Source organism: Lineus longissimus, chromosome 4 (genome assembly GCF_910592395.1).
Source record: "Lineus longissimus chromosome 4, tnLinLong1.2, whole genome shotgun sequence".
NCBI classification, from domain to species: Eukaryota; Metazoa; Nemertea; class Pilidiophora; order Heteronemertea; family Lineidae; genus Lineus; species Lineus longissimus.
The window spans coordinates 16,958,780-16,971,469 of NC_088311.1; the positions used below are offsets into that span (position 1 = coordinate 16,958,780).

At 41.1% G+C, this 12,690-nt stretch overlaps 1 protein-coding gene and 1 long non-coding RNA gene across 2 annotated transcripts; both read right to left on the bottom strand.

Annotated features, from left to right (window-relative positions):
- Nucleotides 1-7,281: 7,281 nt before the first annotated feature.
- Nucleotides 7,282-9,875, bottom strand: LOC135486274 (receptor-type tyrosine-protein phosphatase T-like). The gene is made up of 3 exons (XM_064768962.1): nt 9,723-9,875; nt 9,216-9,351; nt 7,282-8,783 (listed from the first exon to the last, which is right to left on the bottom strand). Exons 1-3 carry the CDS (start codon nt 9,872-9,874, stop codon nt 8,709-8,711), a joined length of 363 nt encoding a protein of 120 aa, XP_064625032.1. The 5' UTR covers nt 9,875; the 3' UTR covers nt 7,282-8,708.
- Nucleotides 9,876-10,607: 732 nt separating this feature from the next.
- On the bottom strand, nt 10,608-11,781 carry LOC135486277 (uncharacterized). The gene is made up of 3 exons (XR_010446677.1): nt 11,712-11,781; nt 11,144-11,278; nt 10,608-10,733 (listed from the first exon to the last, which is right to left on the bottom strand). It is a non-coding gene; the product is annotated as an uncharacterized LOC135486277 (long non-coding RNA).
- Nucleotides 11,782-12,690: the final 909 nt, after the last annotated feature.

The window sequence follows — 12,690 nt, forward strand, 5'->3', positions numbered from 1 at the left end:
AAAACAGCATGATTATCCAAAAAAATGTTCCCACAAAGATAGATTTTCTTTTAAAATCATCAATGAACAAATATCTTTGCAATTTTTGTGAAACATTTCGTTTCTGGCATTTGTATCCATGTTTATTTCACTTTTAAATATCTTGTTTATAGCCGTTCATGAGTGCCTTTTTCATTGATATCCAAAACAGTCAAAAGAGGCATTTCGCAATTTAACTGATTACAAAATCAGCACTGTTAAGTCATCGACTTCTGTGCGGTCGTTACGTGTACACAGGCCCTTATAAGAGGCCTCTTTGCTAGCCGTCTGCATTTCACGCATAACAAGCTGGATATCCGCAAGGTAAATGGCGTTTAGCATGTTTGGAAAAATACACTACGGGTAGCTTGATTTTCTCTGGTGGTAGATCTCAGTGCCAGAAGTAGCTAATTTTTATTAATCCTTTGTTTCGGAAATAATTTCGTATTCTTTAAATGGAATTTTATGATTTTAAAAAAGGCCTGCATAAAACTTTCCTGATTCTCTTTTAGCATGGCGACCGAAGGTGCAAGTACCAGCAAGTCAACAAACAAAAAAACGCGCCTACTCGATTTTTCCCAGCACTTGACATTCTTCTTCTCAGAGAACTGGTTGTGGTACAACCAACAACTAAGCCAGCGTGGGATGAAGTCCACCAACATGTGAACACAGCTTTGACGGAGGTGAAGCGTGACAGCTTTGTCACTCTCCGGGCATGCAAGGATAGGGTGAAAACTCTCCAAGAGGCTCATAAGAAGGACGAGTTGAAATCTCTTAGAGCGTAAGTATCTTAAACACTGAAACATTGCAGTGTAACACAAATGTGGCTTAGAGCGTGTCATTAGGCCCTTGGTGATTTTTAGTTACCAGGGAGATATCATTTTCTTCATGGAAAAAATTGGTCCAAGTATATACATGTACTATATGTGTTTTTCCATAGCTTTAGCACCAATTAAAACACTATTTTATAATTTATACTCCCAGTTTCTTTCTCGGCTGAAAATGCGTCACGCTGACCTTTGATCAGGACCTGCAATGTTACTCATCAACTTTTGTGTCACTTTTTAGGTCTGGGACAGATGAGGAATACGACGAGCGAGCCCAGCTGCTTACTGATTTGGCCAGCCTTAGTGTGGAAAGGGCGGCCAAAAAGCAGGAAGAAAAACCCGATCTCAAGGAAGCCCAGGGACGACAAATACGCCAGGCTGCTATGGAGACGCTGAAAGTAAGAGACGATCCGGAAGAACACGCCGATGGTTTTGATCGTGAGTTGGACGGAGCTGATGAAAATCTCGAACAACATGGAAAGAAAGGTAAGAATAACTTTTTCTTCTTCTGCACGAAAGTATGAAACTCGCTATAATGGCAGCTACTGATTGACAGTAGAGCACTTTATACCAAGTAATACTTGGCTACTGGAGACAACAGTACTTTTAAATTTTTCCTAAAGTCCAAAAACGCGTAGTTTCGCACCAAATTTCCGAACCCCCATTCCACGCATTGACGGACAGAGGACATTCTCCTGTTGAATTCTTCTTCTGCGGCACACAGGTTTGCTCCTCTGACTGGACTCGACAGATACCTTCGAATGGGATAAGCCGGATCGCCGTATATTGCAAATGGCAGGCCATTCTTATCAGTGAGATCTCTAGCCTCTATTTGCTCCATCAGTCCACTCACACGAAGCAAAGCGCAATCGCGTCGACGCCCTTCCAGTTGACCATACAGATGCGTAATCAACCCGTTTGGTATGGCTACTGACTGAAATTTAATCGCATGTATACGCTTATGCCCATTATAACACACGCGTTGATGGCGTGTTGGCCTGCATATAGAACAAACGTGCCATCTACGAAACCTATGCAGTTCAGCAGCGGGGCACCCTTCGCGTGTATCTGGTCTGCATGGATTTGAAGTTGTGCGGGATCCAGCCATGGGTTGTCGAGAGTCCTCAAACGATGAGCATGAGTGTTGTACAGAAGGCTTATAGTCTCATCAATCACCATTGACATGGTAGATGCAGGTCGTCCAAAAAACCTTTCCAAATCGCTCAGTCTGTTCGGATACGAAAATCGCCTTAAAACCTTACACAATGCATCGAGTCCGCTGCACGTGCACCTGTTTGTTACAGTAATGACGTCAGGAAGTCCCGACAGGCGATACAGACGATACAGTTCTTCCTTCCTGAACCATGTTCCTGAACCGAAAGTTGAACCATGACTGGTCATCAGTAAGCTCATCCAAATTAAACCTCGGTCATTGAGGGTCGTATGTAATCACGCGTTCCTGTGGTCTATCGTGAAAAAGAATGTATAGAAGATCTTCATCCTCTTCCTCGACTGCCATTTGTAGAAGGTCCATGTTGAAAGTCTATTGAGCGTCGACTGTTCACTTTACCACTTGTAGGTCTCCTCGGACATGACCCGTGCAAAGCGCAGAAAATAATTACCTAACCTGTCGAATGCCATTGACAAATTGAAGGTACCTGCCTTCTACAAGGGAAACTTACATAAACCTTGTCTATCAACTATCCGTAAAGGCTAACCGAATCTATCAGCGAAATCACGATAAACTAGTATTGGGCAATTCGCCTAACAGCAAATTGCAGACCATATCCCTGGTGAAAGTATTTTGTCATGTTGAGAAATTAGGTTTGCACCAGGATATAACCAGATAAATCAGAGGCAAATAACCCTGAATAACCAGCTGAATTAGGTTGTGACAGTAGGTGCATCATAAATACTAGAAATAGCGATGGTTCTGGGACTGCAACAACTCAGCATATGGATGGTCAGAATCCAGCAGACAACAAGCAAATGTAATCTGAATCTCAACATCTTTCGTATCTTTTGACGAGTTTTCTGGTCGAGTGAGGGAAACCAGTTGGCCATCTGATATGGCTGGTGGGGATGAAAGCTCCCAATGTTGGGACGACCAATAAATGAGAGTTGAACATTGAATTCCTTTGAAGTGTAGGTTGTGACGAGTCAGGCCAGTTTGTGCATGATTACAACATAGGGGTAACTAGTTGCAACAATCCTTTTTTAGTGTAGATTGTGAAGGAATAGTCTTGATCTTTCAATTAATTCCTTTGGTATGGTGCAACAAACCAGTCCAGTAGATATATACATGGTCATAGCATACGGCATCGAGACAACCAGTATGCAAGGTTACGGCCAGGCCCAAGGGGTATGACCGATCAGCACTAAGAGTAAAAACGTAACATGCAATAATATCTTTTTAAACTAACTGTCACAGTAGGTTTATTTATTCAGTCTTTTTGAAAAAAAAGTATTACAGTGAAAAAGAACGAAATACGGCTGGAATATTATACTGGTTTGTCTTCGGACGGCAAATTCAGCACTGCACCGATGTCAAGGTTAAGACGGTTATACGACTTTGCCTCATCAGCTCCTCGTGGTCAAGGCTCCTATATCCGTGACTGATGCGGTCGCAGAACAGAACAGATGCTGATCATCCCCGTCAGGCTGTAAAACAGAGCGAGGAAATATTTTAACTTCACCAGAAGTTTTATCATTCATTATTCAGACCAACAGACACTGTTACCTGCTAATAGTCTATGAATTTCATTGTCATAATTCAGAACAAACACTTATCACCTTTGCTGACAATATTTTCAGAAGGTGTGTATACATTCGTGTGTCCATTTACACTGCACGTGTATACGTGCTTTACTGTACATTTCTACAGGAGTGAGCAGGATGTACAGAAAAACGATCTCCAAAACTGTTGCTTTCAGCACTCGCGACACGTTAAGCGAGGTTTCAGCAATTATTTTCAGTGAAGGTATATCTCATGTGTAGAGTCTCGGTGATTTTGAGACATTCTTAGGTGTTTAAGGCGCACAGTTTAATGAAACTTGCCCGAATTCGTAATTTTTTTGATGAATGTATATCCGCCATTGCGGGGATCCGGAAACTTTTGGATGACAAGTTTGCCTCAAAAGATGGACGTTCTCCCTATAATCACCCAAACTAACAGCGAATATATATTCTTAAGATCCTTTTCTTGACCTCTGATGAGTTAATTTTGTCTGATGCAGTGTTTCAACACAAATTTGAGGGCGATTACAATCACGAAAAATTCACACTCACCCAGTCTAGAATGCGTAGACGAAATGTCTGTTGGCTCTTCCATGCAGCGGGTATCCTCCCACCTGTTCAGGTCGGGACAGATCAACGTTGAGCAACTTGCCTAATCGGTAAAAACGCGGGAGGCAGTGCTATTACCGGAACGGTTCAGAACCGGCGATTTTCATCAAAAATCACCCGAAAACTTAAAAAGTAAGCAACGGCTGCAAAAATAAAGTACACGTTGTTCGTTAGCAGGTTATGAAACGTAACCTAACCAAATTTCAGGTCGTTCCGTGCGGCAGTTTCGAGATACGTGTCGAAAACCACATCCCTCGGGTCCTGGCGATCGGCTCAGTAAAAACAATAGACCATATCCACGGAGTTGTGGATATGGTCTAATTAAACGTTGACCGTTTCACGGTTACGGATGACTAAATGTAGTCGTTAGGCCTAAATGTACTGGCGTGAATACTCTCCATTAACTTCCTCAACAGAGATAGGACAATTTAGATGGGGTTGTCAAACATATTCACTGACTGGGTGTCATCCACTTCCTGTTCAGGCTGTCCATCTGCTGCATTCAACTCTGCAAAATGCCTATAACATTTATCTATGGTAATATTACCTGATGAATCACCTGAGTTTGCACCTGAACCTCTATTTATTCAACAAAGACTAAACTTTCATTGGATTTGAATCTTGGGCATTCATAATCTTCTTCTAAAAGTTATTCCTCAGTCTCTTTTTGCTTTAGTAATTACTTTTTTTGTAGCCCTTACTAGCCTTCTTCATCTAGCTAATTTTTCTCCTTCCTATTTCTACGATTCATTGATTTAGCATTTTCCAAATTGTTTCGCTCACACACACATTCTTTATCAAACCACTTGATTTTTTGAACCCTTTTAACTCTTTTTTACCATACCACATTTGCCAGCTGCTCAACAACTAGTTTGACCATTACATACAGTTTAACCGATCTGGTCTTTGATGCTTTTTTCTCGTTTAAATCTAGCTGTTGGGAGGGCATATCGGTCTGACCTTATAGTCGACGTAACGAGGGATCCTCGTTTCAAATGGGCGCGACATTGGATTGAACCCGCCATCCAGTTTCCAACGAGGCACCTCCTGTACCTGCATCTACAACGGACACAAGTTCTACAATGATACCCATGGTCCGATATCAAACTACATGCGACTATAAACATGATAAAGGCAGACCCTGTCCCTCCCTGCTTGCCCCAAGGTGGAGAAAAACCACAGGGCATCAGTGTCTCCGGGAAACGGAGAAACAAAGGTCTGGATTAACAACTGTACCCGAGCACTTGTACACTGTACTCGACGGAAACAGGCAACAACCAAACCTACAACTCCCTATACAACCTCGGTGATAAATCGGTCCAAGTTTTCTTCTTTTGACCATTCAATTACATGTATTTGAACGTCTGGCTTGTTTTTGCGATTCTTCACTAAATGGTCCTGTGCCTGACAAATGAAAACAGGACCCCCTGGCCCCGTAGCCCCTTTTTTCAAATGGAAAGTACTGAAACAAGATATATTCAAATATTCTATTTGATGGGCTGAAGGGTGGTGTTCGTGTTTGGTTTTTAGGTCAAGGTATGTAAAAACCTAACTTCAAAGAAATCGGACCTGTAGTTCGCGCTCCATATCTCAAAACGATGCGGACAAAATATTTACGAACGGACGATAGCTTAATATTTTGTGATGGTAAACAAAATAGATAAAATAACCGTTGAATGCAAAAATCCATCTTTTTAATAGTTTCTCAATTTATACATACAAAAAATAAATAAATTGACATACGAGTCACTTACGGACATATATTCCAAAATCAAACCCAGGAAATTAATCAACTGGTTTAAAGTAGCATTTATCACACCACTAAGAACATATACTTGCATTTTTAGACGTTTTAATGCAAATTCAAATTACAACAAACTATCATAGACGCAATTTACGTTCCACCGGAAAAGTCATCACAGAAGCCTCCCCATCATTGAGGTCTTATGCAATGTAGGGACAAGAGATTCGCTAGATGTGTAGCGGCCGGGTATGAAGGTCGCCAAGCTTTGTTCTTCGAACTACACATGAACAGGATGAAGGTAGCCTTGTTCCACTGCTATAATATGCGTCTAGATTTCTTGCTGTAGAGTAACAGAACGCAAACTGATGCATTTAGTTGTGTCTGAGCCGGAGGACATGTTGTCTGCACATATTCCTGAACCATCAAACCACGACGAAGCTATTATGCGACTGTATCGGCCTCGTCTTATAACACTTTTCGCCGAGAATAGCTCTCCAGAAATTTCTATGGACTTGATATCAATTGCGAATTGACAACAATCCGATCCATTCACAGTATACGTAGGATACATGACCATTCTAATTGCTATCTACTAAGGGTACTTTTTCTGTTTTCAGCGAGATTTCAACTGAATCTAAATTGGTCCAATATGGTGAACATAAGGCCGTCGGAATGCCAGTGCACTGCATATCTCCAGTCGCCTGTTTTAGCTCAAGATTTTTAGTTTTTTAACACAGTTTGAGAATTGCATTTTAATCACTCCATTCTTGACTAGGCCCATGTCCGATTCTATTAATCTGTCTTTCTAAACACATGTGTCAGTTCAATATCCCTTCCATTTGAATTGAATTTACCGAGAACACCATAACTTACAAATGTAAACAACTAAAATGTATAAATAGACCCTAAATTTTTGATGAACTGTTCGCTACGACTCTTTTCGACCCGTATGAAGAAGACGCTTTCCTGAACTTGACCAATAGTTATCCATATGGTCATTGTGGTCAGAGACGTTGTTGATGGCATACTAGGCGTTATAATGACCCGATATTGTTGATCACTCTAATGACGTCATAATTCCCAAATATTCATATCAAATAACGGTATTTCGTGCTAAAAATAGCTCCATTCAAATGCAAAAGCATATTTTACAGAAATTTATGGACATCATTCTGGGCACAGCATCACAGACGTGAACAAATTTTTGACACTTTTGTCAGTCCACAGGCATTTTTTGGAATAACCCGATATACACTCACATTTTTATTTCAACTAGCACCGTCTTGAATAAATAAAAATAAGTGAAGACATATACGTTCGTATCTACAATGTAAAATATAGAATTCCAAAACAAGGTGTTTATAAAACATGGCACAAATTTGCATCTAGCCACGGCCTTTGGATCACTCACACAAAGCCCTGCTGAGTATGGCCTGATTTGGTGGGATATCTTGGCCATAACATCAAATGTCCATCACCTCATTGTGCCATCCTTAAAGATGACATGTATTGATACACTAAATCATGCATCTTAAACAGAGCTAGCCTGTGATAGCAAGTTGTTGCTTTTGTGGGGGGCCCAATTTCAGCAAGGCTACGTGTGAGTGTTAAATGACCAATCCAAATGCCTGCTAGAAGAGAACAGGTTAACAGAAAAGTTCTTTGAACATCAGGTAAAACATAGTCCAGGTCATGATTCAGCTGTTAATCTAGAGTAATACTGAATCACTAAACATCAAGCATACTCAGCTGATGATTTACACCTTATTCACAAAATTCTGAGATCGCTAGTGCCTTCTTGGTAAGTCTTGGTAACACGTAGTTAAATTACTCTAAAGTCGTGATATCAGGCTATACTGGGATAGTTGGACCGACGCCGATATATGGCACCAGCACCTACATGTAACCTGGTATACATTTTGCCATCGTAATGAAAATATGCAGGCCTACATGTATCTCTTGAGAGTTTACATATACTGAATAGAATGATTTTGACACCCGTGGTGCCACGGCCTTTGGATCACTCACACAAAGCCCTGCTGAGTATGGCCTGATTTGGTGGGATATCTTGGCCATAACATCAAATGTCCATCACCTCATTGTGCCATCCTTAATGTTGACATGTATTGATACACTAAATCATGCATCTTAAACAGAGCTAGCCTGTGATAGCAAGTTGTTGCTTTTGTGGGAGGCCCGATTTCAGCAAGGCTATGTGTGAGTGTTAAATGACCAATCCAAATACCTGCTAGAAGAGAATAGGTTGACGGAAAAGTTCTTTGAACATCAGGTAAAACATAGTCCAGGTCATGATTCAGCTGTTAATCTAGAGTAATACTGAATCACTAAACATCAAGCATACTTAGCTGATGATTTACACCTTATTCACAAAATTCTGAGATCGCTAGTGCCTTCTTGGTAAGTCTTGGTAACACGTAGTTAAATTACTCTAAAGTCGTGATATCAGGGTATACTGGGATAGTTGGACCGACGCCGATATATGGCACCAGCACCTACATGTAACCTGGTATACATTTTGCCATCGTAATGAAAATATGCAGGCCTACATGTATCTCTTGAGAGTTTACATATACTGAATAGAATGATTTTGACACCCGTGGTGGTGGAGTCACGAACCATTTCCAGCCACAATTTGCCTGGAAACAACATTCCCTTTAAATGATCGATCCACTGCTGCTGGTATTTGTATCATAGATTTCGACAAACGATTCGTTGCTCAAATAAAGTAACTCCCTGGGAGTACATTGCACTGTTTACTGGAAGTTAGCATAGAGGTCGAAATTTTGTAGATATCTCAGAACGACTTCATGGACATACTTGTATTGCTCCTGAAAGTGATATCGAACATGGAGAATAATATTCAGGCAGAGTCATGGCGTTCATCTTTCTAATGACAGTTTAAACCATTCGTTTAAACAATTCCAATCGCGTAAATACGTACTAAATATAAATTTCAACGTTGCCATTATGTAGACAGATACACACATACTATTCATACCAAGTTTCAACAAAGTTGCCTGCATGATTACTGCAATACGGCATTGTGTATGGGTGGCATCTACCTTGTGTATAACTGCATTTCTATTTCGCCTCACCACCAGTAATTAAAACAGTGTACCCCTTTAAGACTTTAGGTAGACGGTAGGGGGTTGTATTAGTTGACTGAACACTACATGACCAGCCTAGACAAAACAGGATATCCGGAAAACTTATTAAATGACAATGTCCGACATTGATTTGGACAAAGTTGCAAAACTTACATAAGTGTTGACAAGTTGTTGTCTGTTTGACCTCAGCAGACGGAGATACTGGAAAACATCCACCTCCTGGTCGACCTTGACCTTCTCAATGACAGAATGCGCCGCACAGAAGACACCACTTTGGGAAGCACCGTCCCTAGAAATGATATCACACCATAGAGGATGACGTATGCGAGGACCACGAAGGGTTGGCCAATGTGTAGGCCGAGGCCGTTTCTAGCATCTGGCCATGCGCAATCATGTCGTGTAAAAGATAATTAGGAGCGGTATTTAGTGCATGCGCCACCCAGAAGGCTTGCCAATTTGAGAAGCAAGGTCCCTATAGACAAGATATCAATGACATTGTTAAAATACGACCTAATCACATACAAGAAAGGTATGCTATTTATTAATCATTTTGAACCGTGAGGAATAACTCCGAGCACGAACATAATCTTTCCATTTTCTTTGTGTTGTATAAAGCATGTGTACATTAGTTAGCTCTGATTCCAAATTAAAAGCACCTACAGGCATTGTACAAGTATCTTCTTGTTCTCGACCTTTTGTTGCCACTTCTCCACCTTATCTAGCAGATCCACGATCGCCTCCACGGACGCTGGCGTCGCCTGACCATCGGGCCAGTTTTGTAACTGAAAGTGCCGGACCACTCGACCGGACATATCATCCTTTCCCTAAAGAGACGATATATGGTAACAGTATTAAATAAACTATAGGCCAGCTAAGCCCAAGCGCTTTTATTTGCTCAATTTTTGTTCTCCGGCATTCATCTACAGTTGTAGCAATTTAAATGTTTGAGTATTTAATTTCTCGTTATAATCCAACAAAATAAATGTGACCCGTCACAGCAAAACCAGGCCCCTCTCGCTCTGAGCTTGGCAGGTTGAGACGGCCTGTTGGTTAATTTCTCTACTGTCTGCCTTTTGTGAAATATGAGCACATCAATTTCTTCCATTATTTCCTGGTGTCATTTAGGCTCATCTTCTGTGCGACATGCACCTGGTTTTGCTGTGACGGGTCACAAATTATCTCGCGCAAAGCCCAATGAACATGAATGTTTACACCAGTACTCACAATGAACATTCAACAAGTCCATGGGCATTGGCACGGCCTCGTGGTGACCCGTGCGAGAGCGGCACCCCCGATATCCAATTGGAAAATCCCGCGTGTCCGCCATCACCCGGGTCACAGCAGCCCCGTGCTCGCCGTCCACACTTAATAGAAGCGAAGCAATGCTATAATCCAATATGTTAACTGCGGTCAGAGTATCTATTGATCATAGTTTCTATCATTAGCCTTTACAAATACAATTTAGATAATGACGTTAGCCCCGTCTTCTATTATTGACACATGTCACAGAGCAAGAATGTTACTTACTACGCCGGCCTTGCCCGCATTCTTTGATATCCTCATGTTTCTGACAGTGATATCTGTGTTGGATGTGTCTACGTCCAGGCAATCTACTACCAGTGGGTGATACTCCATCTGCTCAGTCTCTTGTGGCCAATAAACTGTGGAAAACTGATACAAAAGAAGGTCGAAAATAAGTCAGTTTTCGATAAAGCTGCCAGCGACTTTATGAACCAAGGACCCGGTATCCTTTTATGAATGACCAGTTTTGCAAACATCCATGTCCCATTAAAGTTCCTTGTTCCAAAATTTGTTTGTCTATGTCGCGATTTTTTATTCAAATTACTTATTTTTGAATATCTTTCATCGTTCTTGCTAAGGTCAATTAATGTTCTCGTTGCTGCTCCTCGGTGCCCACATGAAGACTCTGGGATGCTGAGCAGACGTGCTTTGAGCAAGGACCTATCCTTCAAAATGCATTAGTCGAAGAAATCGAAATGCAACTTTACCTTTCTGATACCTATACGGTCTACTGTGAACTATAGTGACAATATTAACCCTTCGAGGCCAGTAAATATTACCTCATAAGTATCATCGACCATGTTCATCATAACAATAGTGGAGATTCCCGTGTCTTGCACGATCCTCCAGATGTCCTTCATTGTCTCAGGGAGGGGCATCTGGGTTATGATGTAGTTGTCCTTCTCACCGTAGCCCTGAAAGCAGATGGTGGAATCTGAATTAAGTCGGACTATGATAATACACAGTGGGTTTTAACATAGAAATGTCACAAGAATGATGATACCCCCTGCCAAATACCGGCACAGCATTGTATTACAAAATAATGCTCTTCATTTCTTCTTGATCTCATATACACATTATTGCCCCACTTTGAAGGCCTACTCCACTTGAATTAAAATGAATATAAATTTCAACAACGCTACTATACACTGATAAGCAAATACCTTGAATGCCAAGTTCCAACGCCGAATCTTCGTGCATAAAGACTTTAGTACTGCATTGTCTATTTCTATTTACATGAGCCACAAGATATAACACAATAAAAACGAGCAGCGTAGAGTCAGACTAGCTTTAAAGTAGTCCTCTACTGGGGATCCCGATCACCAACGGTAACATTCGCGGTCTTACCGTGGCATAAACTGCATTAACATAATCATTCCATCCATCTATTGGTGTAGACAAAACCACACGAGATGCGCCATATGTTGAATAGAGACATTTATAACTAGTCAGTCTACTCAGAATTTGCCTGTGTCACGTCATTTGCTTCTACTCTCCGAGTCGAAAAGCTGCATCTTCCGTCATTAAGGCTACTCTTTGACCAAAAACCATTTCAGCTAAACCATTTCAGAATGAAGGAAGTGAATGGTATATTGTCTTCCCCTCACTGGTGCTACCTTTAACTCTGATCACAGATGGATAGTACCAAAAAATTATATTATTAGTCTTTACGAATTCTTAATGGAAGTGTAGGATACATGGCCCCACCCATATCCCGGACAAATGTCCTTTCTTCTGTTAGCCAAGTGGACAAGATTAATGGCCTTGATAAAATGATGCGTAACAACCCTCAGTAAATCGAGATTTTTTTTTTATTTCCGCGATTTTAGCAAATGCTCCATGAAACGCGAGAATTTCGACTCCAAAGCATTAACCATTGAATTTCTGAATCGAAGGCAAACATTTCGTAGCCTATTGGCAAGTAAAAATGACAAATTCGCCAAATTTTGGCATCGCGAAAGTTTTAAGGTTTACAGTATACATGTCAACATACAAAGTACCACAGTGAAACGGTCGTCACTTCAGAAATGCTATGCCGACTTATCGACGTTGAACATCAATCCTAAAGTCTCCTCAATACGCACTATGACAGTAGATCGCCATGCTGAAGTGTGGACTTTAGGATAGACTTACAAAAGTTGGTGGTCTTAAAGGGGCTACATATTTGCGACTGATTTATTTTTTTTCAGACGGCTGACCACCTACCTGGAACAATGTCCTGTTTTCTGTTTTTGCTCATGTTCGCCAGGGCCTGTTCTGAAGGGCTGATGGCATCAGTGAATGCACCCAGAATCTGAAATTGATAAGACAGTCCACAACTGTATTC

Coding starts and splice junctions, on each gene's coding strand:
- LOC135486274 (XM_064768962.1), bottom strand. CDS start 9,874: ATGTCCGGTCGAGTGGTCCGGCACTTTCAGTTACAAAACTGGCCCGAT. Junction 9,352..9,722: donor AAGATACTTGTACAATGCCT/GTAGGTGCTTTT, acceptor TATCATTTCTAG/GGACGGTGCTTCCCAAAGTG. Junction 8,784..9,215: donor AACAACTTGTCAACACTTAT/GTAAGTTTTGCA, acceptor TATCACTTTCAG/GAGCAATACAAGTATGTCCA.